At 37.4% G+C, this 12380-nt stretch overlaps 1 protein-coding gene across 1 annotated transcript; it reads right to left on the reverse strand.

The window, feature by feature from the left end:
* Nucleotides 1-2172: 2172 nt before the first annotated feature.
* LOC140152957 (S-crystallin 4-like) lies at nucleotides 2173-12028 on the reverse strand. Its single transcript, XM_072175510.1, has 6 exons — nucleotides 9849-12028; nucleotides 7160-7252; nucleotides 6117-6218; nucleotides 3236-3300; nucleotides 2839-2943; nucleotides 2173-2467 (listed from the first exon to the last, which is right to left on the reverse strand). The coding sequence occupies exons 1-6, from the start codon at nucleotides 9994-9996 to the stop codon at nucleotides 2285-2287; spliced, it is 696 nt and encodes a 231-aa protein (XP_072031611.1). The 5' UTR covers nucleotides 9997-12028; the 3' UTR covers nucleotides 2173-2284.
* Between the last annotated feature and the right edge of the window lie 352 nt (nucleotides 12029-12380).

Below are 12380 nucleotides of genomic sequence, written 5' to 3' on the forward strand. Positions count from 1 at the left end.
TGCTATCTACTGAAGATAGCAATGTTAACACAATCTGATGTGAGCTATCTTCAGTAGATAGCATTATTAACACAATCTGATGTGAGTGATGTGAGCTATCTTCAGTAGATAGCAATGTTAACACAATCTGATGTGAGCTATCTTCAGTAGATAGCAATGTTAACACAATCCGATGTGAGCTATCTACTGAAGATAGCTCACATCATATAGATTCATGCAGAGCATAACCTACAGTTTATTGAATAGACTGATGTATGTCACAGCAATGGTTTAATTGCAGGCGAAGATTTAATACTATGATCGCGATTAGAACTATGATAGTTCATGAAGTTTGCAAGGAGTAACACTTTTGTAGTAACTAAATTATAGGCATATGCGCAACGTGAAGAGTGCTTGACAGGGTTTGTAAAATGTCGGTCGTCCAATGATTTTGTTAGTCTGAATAGGCAACATAATATTGCATAACAGATCTAATAAGCTGATAAACACGGCTAAGCGCATTGAATAGAAAAATACGCAATAGTTGCCAGAACACCACCTTTCCTCCGAATATCAATCATCATTATTCAACGAAAGTTGTTAATTTTTAAATTAACAACTTTCGTTGAATAAACTTCAACACTACTTGTTTATTTCGCTTATCGGGATCGGGAGCGCTTTCGAGGAACTTGAACTTCCTCGTCATCAGCCGATGTAATTTTGTTGTTCGCTGATGTTTTCTTGGAAACGGCTAACAACATCTGATGATGACGAGGAAGTTCAAGTTCCTCGAAAGCGCTCCTGATCATTGCTATTGCTATCTACTGAAGATAGCTCATCAGATTGTGTTAATATTACTACCTACTGAATATAGCTCACATCAGATTGTGTTAATATTGCTATCTACTGAATATAGCAATGTTAACACAATCTGATGTTAATAGCTATCTTCAGTAGATAGCAATATTAACACAATCTGATGTGAGTGATGTGAGCTATCTTCAGTAGATAGCAATGTTAACACAATCTGATGTGAGCTATCTTCAGTAGATAGCAATGTTAACACAATCCGATGTGAGCTATCTACTGAAGATAGCTCACATCATATAGATTCATGCAGAGCATAACCTACAGTTTATTGAATAGACTGATGTATGTCACAGCAATGGTTTAATTGCAGGTGAAGATTTAATACTATGATCGCGATTAGAACTATGATAGTTCATGAAGTTTGCAAGGAGTAACACTTTTGTAGTAACTAAATTATAGGCATATGCGCAACGTGAAGAGTGCTTGACAGGGTTTGTAAAAATGTCGGTCGTCCAATGATTTTGTTAGTCTGAATAGGCAACATAATATTGCATAACAGATCTAATAAGCTGATAAACACGGCTAAGCGCATTGAATAGAAAAATACGCAATAGTTGCCAGAACACCACCTTTCCTCCGAATATCAATCATCATTATTCAACGAAAGTTGTTAATTTTAAATTAACAACTTTCGTTGAATAAACTGCAACACTACTTGTTTATTTCGCTTATCGGGATCGGGAGCGCTTTCGAGGAACTTGAACTTCCTCGTCATCAGCCGATGTAATTTTGTTGTTCGCTGATGTTTTCTTGGAAACGGCTAACAACATCTGATGATGACGAGGAAGTTCTTCGAAAGCGCTCCCGGTAAGCGAAATAAACCAGTATTGTTTAAGTTTAAAGGAAGTGTCCGGTAATCACAACATTAAGCCTTATATGTTAGAAACATAATTATCAAGCACGAATCACATGGTTTTATTTAAAACAAAAGTCATATTAACCATAAAAACGAATAAAAACAGCCATCTCTCAACACGCGATATTCAAAATTCCCGCGCCGAAATTGTCTAGAGCAGTGACGTCCCAATAGTTCAATGAAGCCTGTCGACAAATGAGCACAAATAACCATGACGTCACTGCTCTAGAACATTTCAGCGCGGGAATTTTGAATATCGCGTGTTGAGAGATGGCTATTTTTATTTGCTTTTATGATTAATATGAGTTTGATTGAAATAAAACCATGTGATTCGTGCTTGATAATTATTTTTCTAACATATAAGACCTAATGTTGTGATTGCCGGACACTTCCTTTAAATTAATAACTTTCATTTTTATTACCACTACGTATGAATCTGCAATTCTATATATATATCATTATTCAAGTTTTTTAATATGTACTCAACTTCTTCTTTCCACCAAGTTTAGATATATGTTAATCAACTCGTGAAAGGTTTGAGTAGTTTATCAAACAGGAACAGGAATATAATACATTCTATTAAAATGGTTTGAATTGTTCATATGGTTTGTAGGAGGTATCATCAAGATACTTTTTGATTTTAGGATGCGCAATGATTCTGTCGTTAAGGGCAGCTAATGTTGGGAACCCTTCAAAAGGATCCTTGATGAAGAAACGGGAAAAGTTGCAGGCAGCGAAGAAGAACATATCAGCAATAGAGATCTGAAATAAAAGAAAAATGAAGTTTAAGTGAATAAAGATGATTATTTTTGGATTATAACTTGGAATAACACTGACGTCGCACTGCATATTTTATCTTAATTGATGAACTCAAATCAACGTGCCGACTTGGTTGGTTTGCATGTTCATTGTCAAGTAATATTTTCAAATAAGAGTTACGCAAAATGATGTTAAAATCGTGCCCAACACCCAACGCCAATCTGAGACCAACGCTTAATTCAATTTCAACCCTTAATCACGGTAAGTATGTTGATTAGTTTCATTATCATTAGAAGATTAAAAAAGAATATTATGAATAAGTACACATTAATGATGTTATGAAATAAATGAATAAGAACAAAATGTAGCCATACCTCATCTCCGACAAAGAAATCTCCTTCAACCATTTGAAATAGTTTTTCCAAGTCCGTGAGAAGTTTGCGTACGGTTTTAGAATACTCTTCTATAGCTTCAGTTCTCTACCAAAAAGAATCATATATGATAAGCATCATCATTATTTTAAACATGACAAAATACAAGATAGAATAATAGGACCAACAGCAATATTCTATTACCCTCACGATCCATTCAAAATCGCACAACACAATTCTGTGAATTTCCTAATCCATAAATAGTCTTGGCAGGCTTTGTTATTGTGCTTACATGAAAGGGAAAAAGGATCAAATTAAATTACATGACAATACCCAGCAAAACAATTATGTACCCCAGGAAGCCTGCTAAGCATACGCAAAATGAACATTTTTCACTTACGCTTTTGAAGAAATTTCCCAGGACATCAGCTGGACCTTGCAAACCCGGAAAATCTAGTAATAAATCTAGTAATAAATTAAAATAAAGCTATAATTAATCCAAAAAAAGAAGCAATATCTGGATGCAAATGTCATAAAAAATATATACTAACCGCCTAAAAAATCGGAAACGAAAGTGCCAAGTATACAGACAGGCTTGGCAAAATATATATATACATAGGTCGAAGTGAGTAGTAAAACGACTGTAAACGAGACTTCGTAAATGCTATAAAACTGTAGTTGTAATTTGTAAGCTAGCTGATCGTTCGTTTTATTTTGGATGTGGGGCCACGCCTCATATTGGGCAGAAAGAATTGGACATGGTGGATATGCTATCAATTCAAGACAGAGTATTTGTTTTTGTTTTTGTATGGCAGTTTGTTCCTGTTTGTTTTGTTTGTAAAGGACCCCAATGGAAATAAGCTTTTCCCGAGGCTTTTTGGGCACCACCAACGTCAAGCTCCAATAGGAAGCAGACGAGGATTGGGGTATTTTGGTCAGTCTGTTTGAGAAAGTGCTACGATGTAGCAAGAAATGTCATCATACTAGGTATGTTTAAGATAAGTTTACCCAATATTCACTTGGATTTGATAACAAAAATTTTTACAAATGATATTATCCAATCAGCCTTCTATCCAACCTTTCACGAAAATCATCAGCCTAAGAGGCTCACTGCTACTTTGCAGTTTAACGAGCTCCAAGAACAAGCCGGATTTAGAAGCGGATTCTCTACCATATCATTATTATTTCAAAAGATCATCTACATGTAGTTAACCAGATCATAGAGAAAACAAATAAATACCAGCAACCATTGTGTTTGGCGTTTGTAGACTATGAGAAGGCTTTCGACAGCATTGAAAACATAATTAAGGGCATATAGAGTAAAGGAACAGCTACTATCCGGCTACACTCTAAGAGCAACAAAATCAACATTCACCGGTCGGTTCGACAGGGCGATACCATGTCACCAAAACTTTTCAACGCAGCTCTGGAAGCCATTTTGACTGGGAAAAGAAAGGGATCAACATCAATGGGGAGAGGATAAGCCACCTGAGATTTGCAGATGATATTGTAATCTTTGCAGAAAACCCTGATGATCTGGAGTCTATGCTGTTAGCCCCCAACAATGGAAGTAACCAAGTGGGGTTGGCGATCAACATGAGCATGATCAAAGGCATGTTTAACGGATTCGTCATCAAGAAGCAAATCGACCTTCACCAAACAGCACTAGAAGAAGTAGAAGAATTATGTATATGGGTCAAGTTGTCAAAATGAGCCACAACCACTTTGACGAAGTTAGAAGAAGAGTAAGAGCAGGATGTGGTGCTTTTGGAAGATTGAAGAGGTGATGCAGAGTAACATGCCATTGTGTCTTAAAAAGAAAGTCTACAACCAGTGTGTCCTCCCAGCCATGACAAACGGCTCAGAAACTTGGGTTATAATTCAGAGAATGGAGCAGAAATTGAGAGTGGCTCAACACAGTATAGAAAGGGATCCACAAGAGACAGGAAAACAATGAGTGGATCAGAAGCATGACACCCGGGCATGACACATGTCACCGATGCCATCCAGACTGTGAAACAAAAGACCTGGTCACCTAGCTAGAACATCAGATGGACGATGGACCAAACTGGTTACAGAAATTCTGACACACCCAGGAACAGGGACAGAAAGTTAGATGGAGGAATGAAATTACAAAATTTCTTGATGTAACCTGGATGAGAAAGACGTGGGATAAATCAGAGTGGCGTCACCTTGGAGAGGCCTTCACACTGCAGTGGGTCGACGATGGCTTCGGATGATAATGACCCAGAGCTAAAGACAGAATTTTGGATGTTAGACCATGTAGTCTCTGTGCTCAGCTGCTCGCTAAGCTCACTCGCTAAGTAAAGTGACGAAGGAGCACAAGACGGCTGGGTCTGGGACCGAGACATTGCGCGCACTGACTTAGTGCGTACGGTTTTCAACCTATACTACCAGACTCCCTGAATAAACTGTTACTCGCCCCACTCTTCAATCATCTGTTGTCAAATCAATCTCTTTTAATGCTTCTCGGCTATGACACTTCACACAGTTATATGCCCGGGAAGTCACTCCCATTGTGGCCTGTACACCATCCGCGATAATCAACATTTGAAAAGCACCATAAACAAGGATTTAACCCTTGGCTAAAACGACACCCTAAACGAGGATTTCATTCCTAACATCAAATTTCATACCCTAAATTTCATTTCCGCGTATTTAGAAATTGCAATTTTGCTACCCTTTTTCCCAATTTTTCATGTTTTTGACACCCTTAAAAAACGCGATACGCGCGTATCGTGCCTACCCACGAAAAACGACCCTTTTTACGCGTTTTCATTAAATCGCGGATGGTGTACAGGTCACAATGGGAGTGACCCCCGGGGTTATATGTTGTCATTATATATCTGTTAATTTTGGTTTGGGTAGGGACGAGCCTCCAAGAAGTGAAACACATATTTATACTTATATATATTTACTGCACTCGAAATAAACAAAATTAAAAATTACTAAATGTTAAGTAAAAAGGGAACAAAACAACAAAATATATACAAATGGAACTCAACTTTGATTAGATTATTACTCAATATGAGTTCAAATTAATCAACATTGAGTTCTGTGCACTCATTTTGTCACTCTGTTCCCTTTTTATCCATCAGCTGAGTAATAATAATTGCAGTTTGGGGCATATTTCACACATTTGAGAGGCTAACAAAATAGAGAAGATTTAGGCAAAATGTGGTCTATAATAAACCAATACACAAAAAGGGCCATCCCGATACCAGAAAGCTCCCTCAATCTTATTGGGATTAAATACGTACCAGGATGCCTATAAATTGGACGTGCTTTTAAGATGATATCGTCCGTAACATCCATGACACAATCAATTTGCGCTGCCTCCAGAGAAGATTTTCCATAAAATCCTGAAGGATATGAAACAGATGATTATTATTAATTAATGTCCTTCCTAATTGTCCGTGTACGAATTATGTTGTTTTTGAGCATCAATACAGTATCAATACTGGATGAAGTTATTGTTTTCTGATGGTAGTGAACCTATTGCATGTAATACGGCATTTCGTTTGATAGCACATAATAAGGCCATGTGTCTTATACTGGGACCCTTAAAAGGGTGGCGATGTGACATTTTTATTGTGGAAAAAATGAAGTGATAATGATAATTTCAAAATGGAGATGAATACTTACACCCTTCACACTGGTCTTGTTTTAAGAATAGCTTAGTTCTTTCTTTTGAATTTGACACCAAAACAAGGATTTTCCATTGATTCTATAATTTTAACGAACTTGCAGGGTGGTGAATGTGAGGACATGGTACCACAGAAAATCTATGGAAAAGTTTATACAAAATGTGATGACATACTTTTCCTTTTTAAACAATCGTTTTTAGTCATGAATATATTTGAATGAACCACTAATTCAGAAAGAGAACCATCCCCGTCCGAATGCCCCGCGATATACATGTACATAAAGCACTGTAAATGTGTTGTGCTGTCTGAAAATTTGTGACCCCATACCCATACTTTTATAGCGTTAAGTCAATATTTGTAATGCAGCATGATGTACATCTGCCCGACGATTCAAGTGCAGTAATCAATAATGGAGAGAGAGAGAGAGAGGTTCTTGATAACTTTTGGACCTCAACCGGGGTTTGAACCCCGGGCTTCTCTACTGAAGACTGCAACATGTTTTGAAATGAAGATAATTATGCTATATTGCTAAAGGTGTGTAACATATGCTTATCACGGGTCCAAATCGCGATGATCATAGAAATGGCGTGTGATGTCTACTAATCATGATAAGCAAGCTGATTTCATCAATCAGAATTCGTTCACTATAGTCTCACCAAATTCCCTTCCCAAGTATCTGATGATTGCTCTGCTTTGGGTTAGCTTCACACCGTCAACTTCCAGTACAGGTGCTTGACCGAAGGGTAGCGCTGTAAAAATCAATCAATCAATCAATCAATCAATCAATCAATCAATCAATCAATCAATTAATTAATCAATAAATCAATCGACCAATCAACCGACAAATCAATCAAAATCAATCAATCATATTTATCACTTTCAATCAAATTTTATCACTTCATATCATATTTTTATATAATTATGACTTTTAAATTTGCTGCGCGCACTTCAGCACAAATAGTCACTTGAAAGATCAATTTAAGACCAAAATTCAACTTCAAATTGTGGTGCCATATCCAGTGACGTTGGCGACCATGGAATAAGAAAATCCATCCTGTTCTTTGCCAATCTATCCACACCCGTCAAGGCTACGATACTTTGAAGATGTTGTTCACTGGCGCCCTCTGTCTCTCTTTCCATTAATCTTTCCCATAAGAAACATACACCCCAGTTCTTCTTTCCTCAGTGGCCTAGGAAATCAAGCTGAAGTTTCTGGATCTTGTTCAGAAGCATCCCTTTACTGCCAGCTCTATGTAATACTGTTTTATTTGTGGTTTGAATTGGTAGTATATAGCAATCCAAGAACCTACTCATGGTGATATTCAAATTGTAAAAGTCTCTTAGTTTTGCCAATGCAATGCTCCTATTGATTTCACTGTCACTCCTACCATCTGATGTGATCCACTTTCACTGATAGCTAAACCCATCAACTTGGTTCAGATGACCCTTATGTATTTTAATGTTGCAGACTACCAAACTCTTAGTTTTCTTGCAGTTGATAAAGACTCCTTTCTTATCACTATCAGTCACATCTTTGTTGCCTATTTGTTGATGGTCTGACTCAGATGTAGCTATCAGGACAGTGTCATCTGCATACTTTAGATTGTTGATATCTTACCCATCAATCTTCACTCCTGGTAAATCCGCCAGTTCGCTCAGTATCCACTCGCTGTACAAAGTGAATAAATCCGGCGAAACTGAAACACATCCTTGCCGCACTCATTTCTTGATTTCAACACTCCCCTACATCATCGCCCACTCTGATTGCTGCTGTCTGGTTCCGATGCAAATTTAAGATTATTCTCAGGTCTTTTCCGTTAATATTGTTATCTCGCTCAAAATATTCAACAGTTCATCATGTTTTATGGTGTCAAATGCCTTGGTGTAATCAATAAAGCACATACTACTTGATTCATTCTCAGAATGAAAATTACGTTCCTGTTTCCACAATCCTTTACAAAGTCACACTTTAGATTTGGTATGGCCTGATTTTATTTCTTGCTCTCTTCATCAACGCCTTGTTAACACAGGGGTCAAAAACTAAAAGTACTCCGATCTCAATAATAATGTCTCAAATTGTTCGTCATGTAAAATGAAGTCAAATAAGAAGTATAGGCACTAAAAAGACAACCACATGGGCCAATCAGTGGTTCACAGCAGCTTGGGAACAACAAGAGTGAAAGGGGTACAGCATCAGACACATGAAATGAGATGCTTATGCACTCTGCTCTTGAACATGTTGAAGGATGTTGCGCCGTTGTCAGTTACGTCTCCGACTACTCCATCTGGTAGGCTATTCCAAATGTGAACTGCAGTGTGGATGAAGGTCCTAGTAGTAGACGTGTTCTAGAATATGGTACTGTGAGAACATAGCAAGGCATGGACAAGCTGGGGCGGGTAGCTCTTCTGACTACAAGTGGCTTTCGTAGCAGTGCCTTCAGATCTGCTGGGCAAAAGTTGGTATGCATTTTGTAGAGGACTGTTGATGCAGCAACTTGACGTCTTTGATGGAGAGACGTCATGTTCAACGTTGAAATCGCTTCCTCTTTCACATTATGATTTGTTGCTGATTTGAGAAAAATGTGCCCTTGAGTTTCAAAATACACCGAGCACATGTTTTGTGATCAAAAACCTCGACGATTCAAGACTCAGTAAAATAAATCAAGAATTATCTGGGATAATTGCAATTAAATATACGAAAGTCATGATCTAAGCTACCATTATTTTCCTATGAGATTTCATTTGGAAAAAGTTTACTCATTCAACTCTATTTGGCATTATTATTATCGGCGGCGCGATTCCCTGCCTGTGTAATATAATTAAATTACCTGACGTTGTCGCTGTGCGCCCCACTGTCATGACTGTTTTTGGTGCCAAAGTTGGACTCCCTCTTAAGCAGTATGCAGACTCCGAGTACTATTAGACGTACAATATTATATAGTTTTATATGTAACATATCTACGTTATTTAATCTATTGCCACTCTATTTCCAGTAATGTTTAAGTTCTAACGAATGTTTGACGTAAAATCGATAATATGTTACGTATATACTTGATTATTTACCGCCAAAATATTTCCACAGAGGCAGGGAGGGGGTGCAATTTTGGCACGCCATTTGGAAATTTTCCCCCGCTCATAATTGTTATACAGTCACATATTAAATGATGCACCTCAAATAAGGTGGACGGTAAATAGGTGCATATGAAACAATGAACACCAACGCAGTAGCTAGGGCGTCTCTTGAAACTCATTCCGTGGTAGCAGGTCACATTTACAAATAACAATACTATACCATCACTGACACAAAAACTACAAATAGATTTTCAACGAAATTTGTTTACTTACATGGTCTAATTTTCATAAAATCGTCATTTTTTGATCCTGCACTCCTGATGGCTACATTTTCATATTCCACACCTGCTATATGGAACATCATATGGATGGGTTCGGCTCGGCATCTTACCGTAAAATAAATGAGTTTGTAGGATGGCATTATCACAGATATTACTGTGAAATTATACCCGGAAATTAAACCGAGAGCCAACTCTAGCGACCCACAGAAGAAGGATTACACCGCAATGAGACAGTTCGAGAAGAGATGATATACCACAACGGCTATTTGCAGAAGCAAAAAGCCATGCCAGTGACCTGTACCATAGGCTATACCGGGAGATGATTAACATCCCTGCATTGTTATGCCTCGTCAGACCCTTACTTGGTATAACCGATTTACTATAGAATAGTTCTTATATACCATGTTAACTGTATTAATATATTGATAAATTGTGACCAAATGTTTATTGAATATCTTCCAGGGTTTATGGTGAAACGGATGTGCCTACTAAGCATGTCGGAAAATACACTGACCTATGTCAAATCAGGTCATAGAGATGATACACCACGTGTGTGAACCTTTTTGAGTCGCAATTCCATGGTATCAAAGTTCCCTGAGCTAACTAAATAAAGTACAATCATCGAAATGACCTAATGAACCATGCTATCTTTTTCTGCGGTGAATTAATCGTGTTTATGTTTTGCCTATGTTTACATTTTGATACGGGTTAAAATAGCCTGGGGAAATGAGGTAATATCATGTTTCACGGCCCACAATGTCATCGCTCCGATATCTTCATGGCAGATATTGCCATGATGGTAGGCTGAATCCACTAGTTCTTACAACAGCTACGCATCCCCATTTTGTTCCGACCTGTTTAATAGTTTTGAGACTATGGGCCGAGAGATCTCCGACTAAGGCAATTGACAATAGCCTGTAGAAGTCAGTGAGCCTGAGTCATCTACTTTAGACTACCTCCTGCCAGGCTTTAATCTACACTGCGCTAGTACCGTGTTATGTTCTGTAACCCTGCAGGGTTGACGAATGATGGCAGCAGTCAATTTTGTTTGTTCTGCACATATAAAATTCGAAATTTTGTCAGTTTTTGATTTCAATACGCACAGTTGTTTGTCAATACGCACGCTTACTACTATCATCTTCTTTCAACACATGTATTCAACATTTATACAACACATGTACAAGTGCAAGCCTTACAATTGAATACATGAATTCAAAACCCACCCAAGTCCATGGGAAGTGATTTTGAGAAAAAAATCCTGTTTATCATTTTACTTCCTTCAGTTAGATTAACCTGGTCAATTATGGTAAGTTTTATGTGCATATGAGTGGGTTAAACTGTATTAGGTATGACGATTAGCATTTCAGAGACTTCGTGGGGTTCATTTTAAATGCTGGACTTGGGTGGTTCTTTGCATCATATACAAAGACAATAATGTTTGAATGAGATTACCACTAGTAAGATAATACAAAATAAAGCTCACAGGTATGTATAATGTTGACAAGCATTCTGCCATGTAATATAAACCACGCACTTTCCTTGATTAATCCCATTTTTGTTTCAAAAGTCACTCTTACAAGTGGACTTTTATACATACTGGATTTAAATCAATGTGTTACAAGACTCAAATCATGAACTTTGGGTGATTCTTTCATACATGCTATTTTTCACATGCTGAATAGATACAGAGCATGAATTTGAGTTGTTCTTTCATACATATGACAGGCCTGTGTATAGCAACAATTTCCCATGCTTAACTCAATTTGGCCAAAGTATGGACTTGGGTGGGTTTTGTATTCATATATTTAATTGGTTTCTTTAGAAACCAAAAATGACGGGAGATATTTTTCATTTTATATCCCGGTATCCAAAGATCTATCGTCTGAATATCAAATAGCAAATACAACACTCTGGTGCTCAACTCGGCTGCCCAATTCCCCTAACCCACCTGAAAATGACAGGAGCGCGAGCGGTTACTTCAAATTATCTCATTGCCACCATGTGGTATAATCGTTCAGGAATTCTATAGAGACGGTATACATGGTGAGACGCTATTTATTTTATTATCCCCTCAATTTTTTTTATTCTGTTTGGTCAATAGAGTAGTTATCATTGATTTAGGAGTTAGATATGTCAACTCTATTTTGTATTATTGTTATCGGCGGCGTGATAACAGATCTACCAAAAAAACGTTGGCAACGTAAAGAAATCAGCAAGTTTAAAAAACCCACCTCGGCTCACTTTTTGAAACTTGGTCCCATTTGTAAAAGGTATTGATTTAAACTTTATCATATTTATATAAATTAAAAACATTTCTTAGGCTTGTAATCTTGTTGGAAACGCTGTATTCTGTTGAAATAAAATAAAAACACTGATTTGCTGTTGGTATTCAAAATGGGACCAAGTTTCAAAAAGTGAGCCGAGGTGGGTTTTTTTTAATTTGCTGATTTCTTTACGTTGCCAACGTTTTTTTGGTAGATTTCTTTTCTTTTTATGAATGTAGCCAAGCAGCTCCAAGCTTGGA

This window comes from Amphiura filiformis, chromosome 5 (assembly GCF_039555335.1).
Source record: "Amphiura filiformis chromosome 5, Afil_fr2py, whole genome shotgun sequence".
Classification (NCBI taxonomy): domain Eukaryota; kingdom Metazoa; phylum Echinodermata; class Ophiuroidea; order Amphilepidida; family Amphiuridae; genus Amphiura; species Amphiura filiformis.

Excerpts from the sequence above, each read along its gene's own strand:
- LOC140152957 (XM_072175510.1), bottom strand. The coding sequence starts at position 9,996 with ATGCCATCCTACAAACTCATTTATTTTACGGTAAGATGCCGAGCCGAA. Across the intron at positions 3,301-6,116 it reads TCCAATTTATAGGCATCCTG|ATTTATTACTAGATTTTCCG; the intron begins GTACGTATTTAA and ends ATTTATTACTAG. Across the intron at positions 2,944-3,235 it reads TGGGAAATTTCTTCAAAAGC|AGAACTGAAGCTATAGAAGA; the intron begins GTAAGTGAAAAA and ends TCTTTTTGGTAG.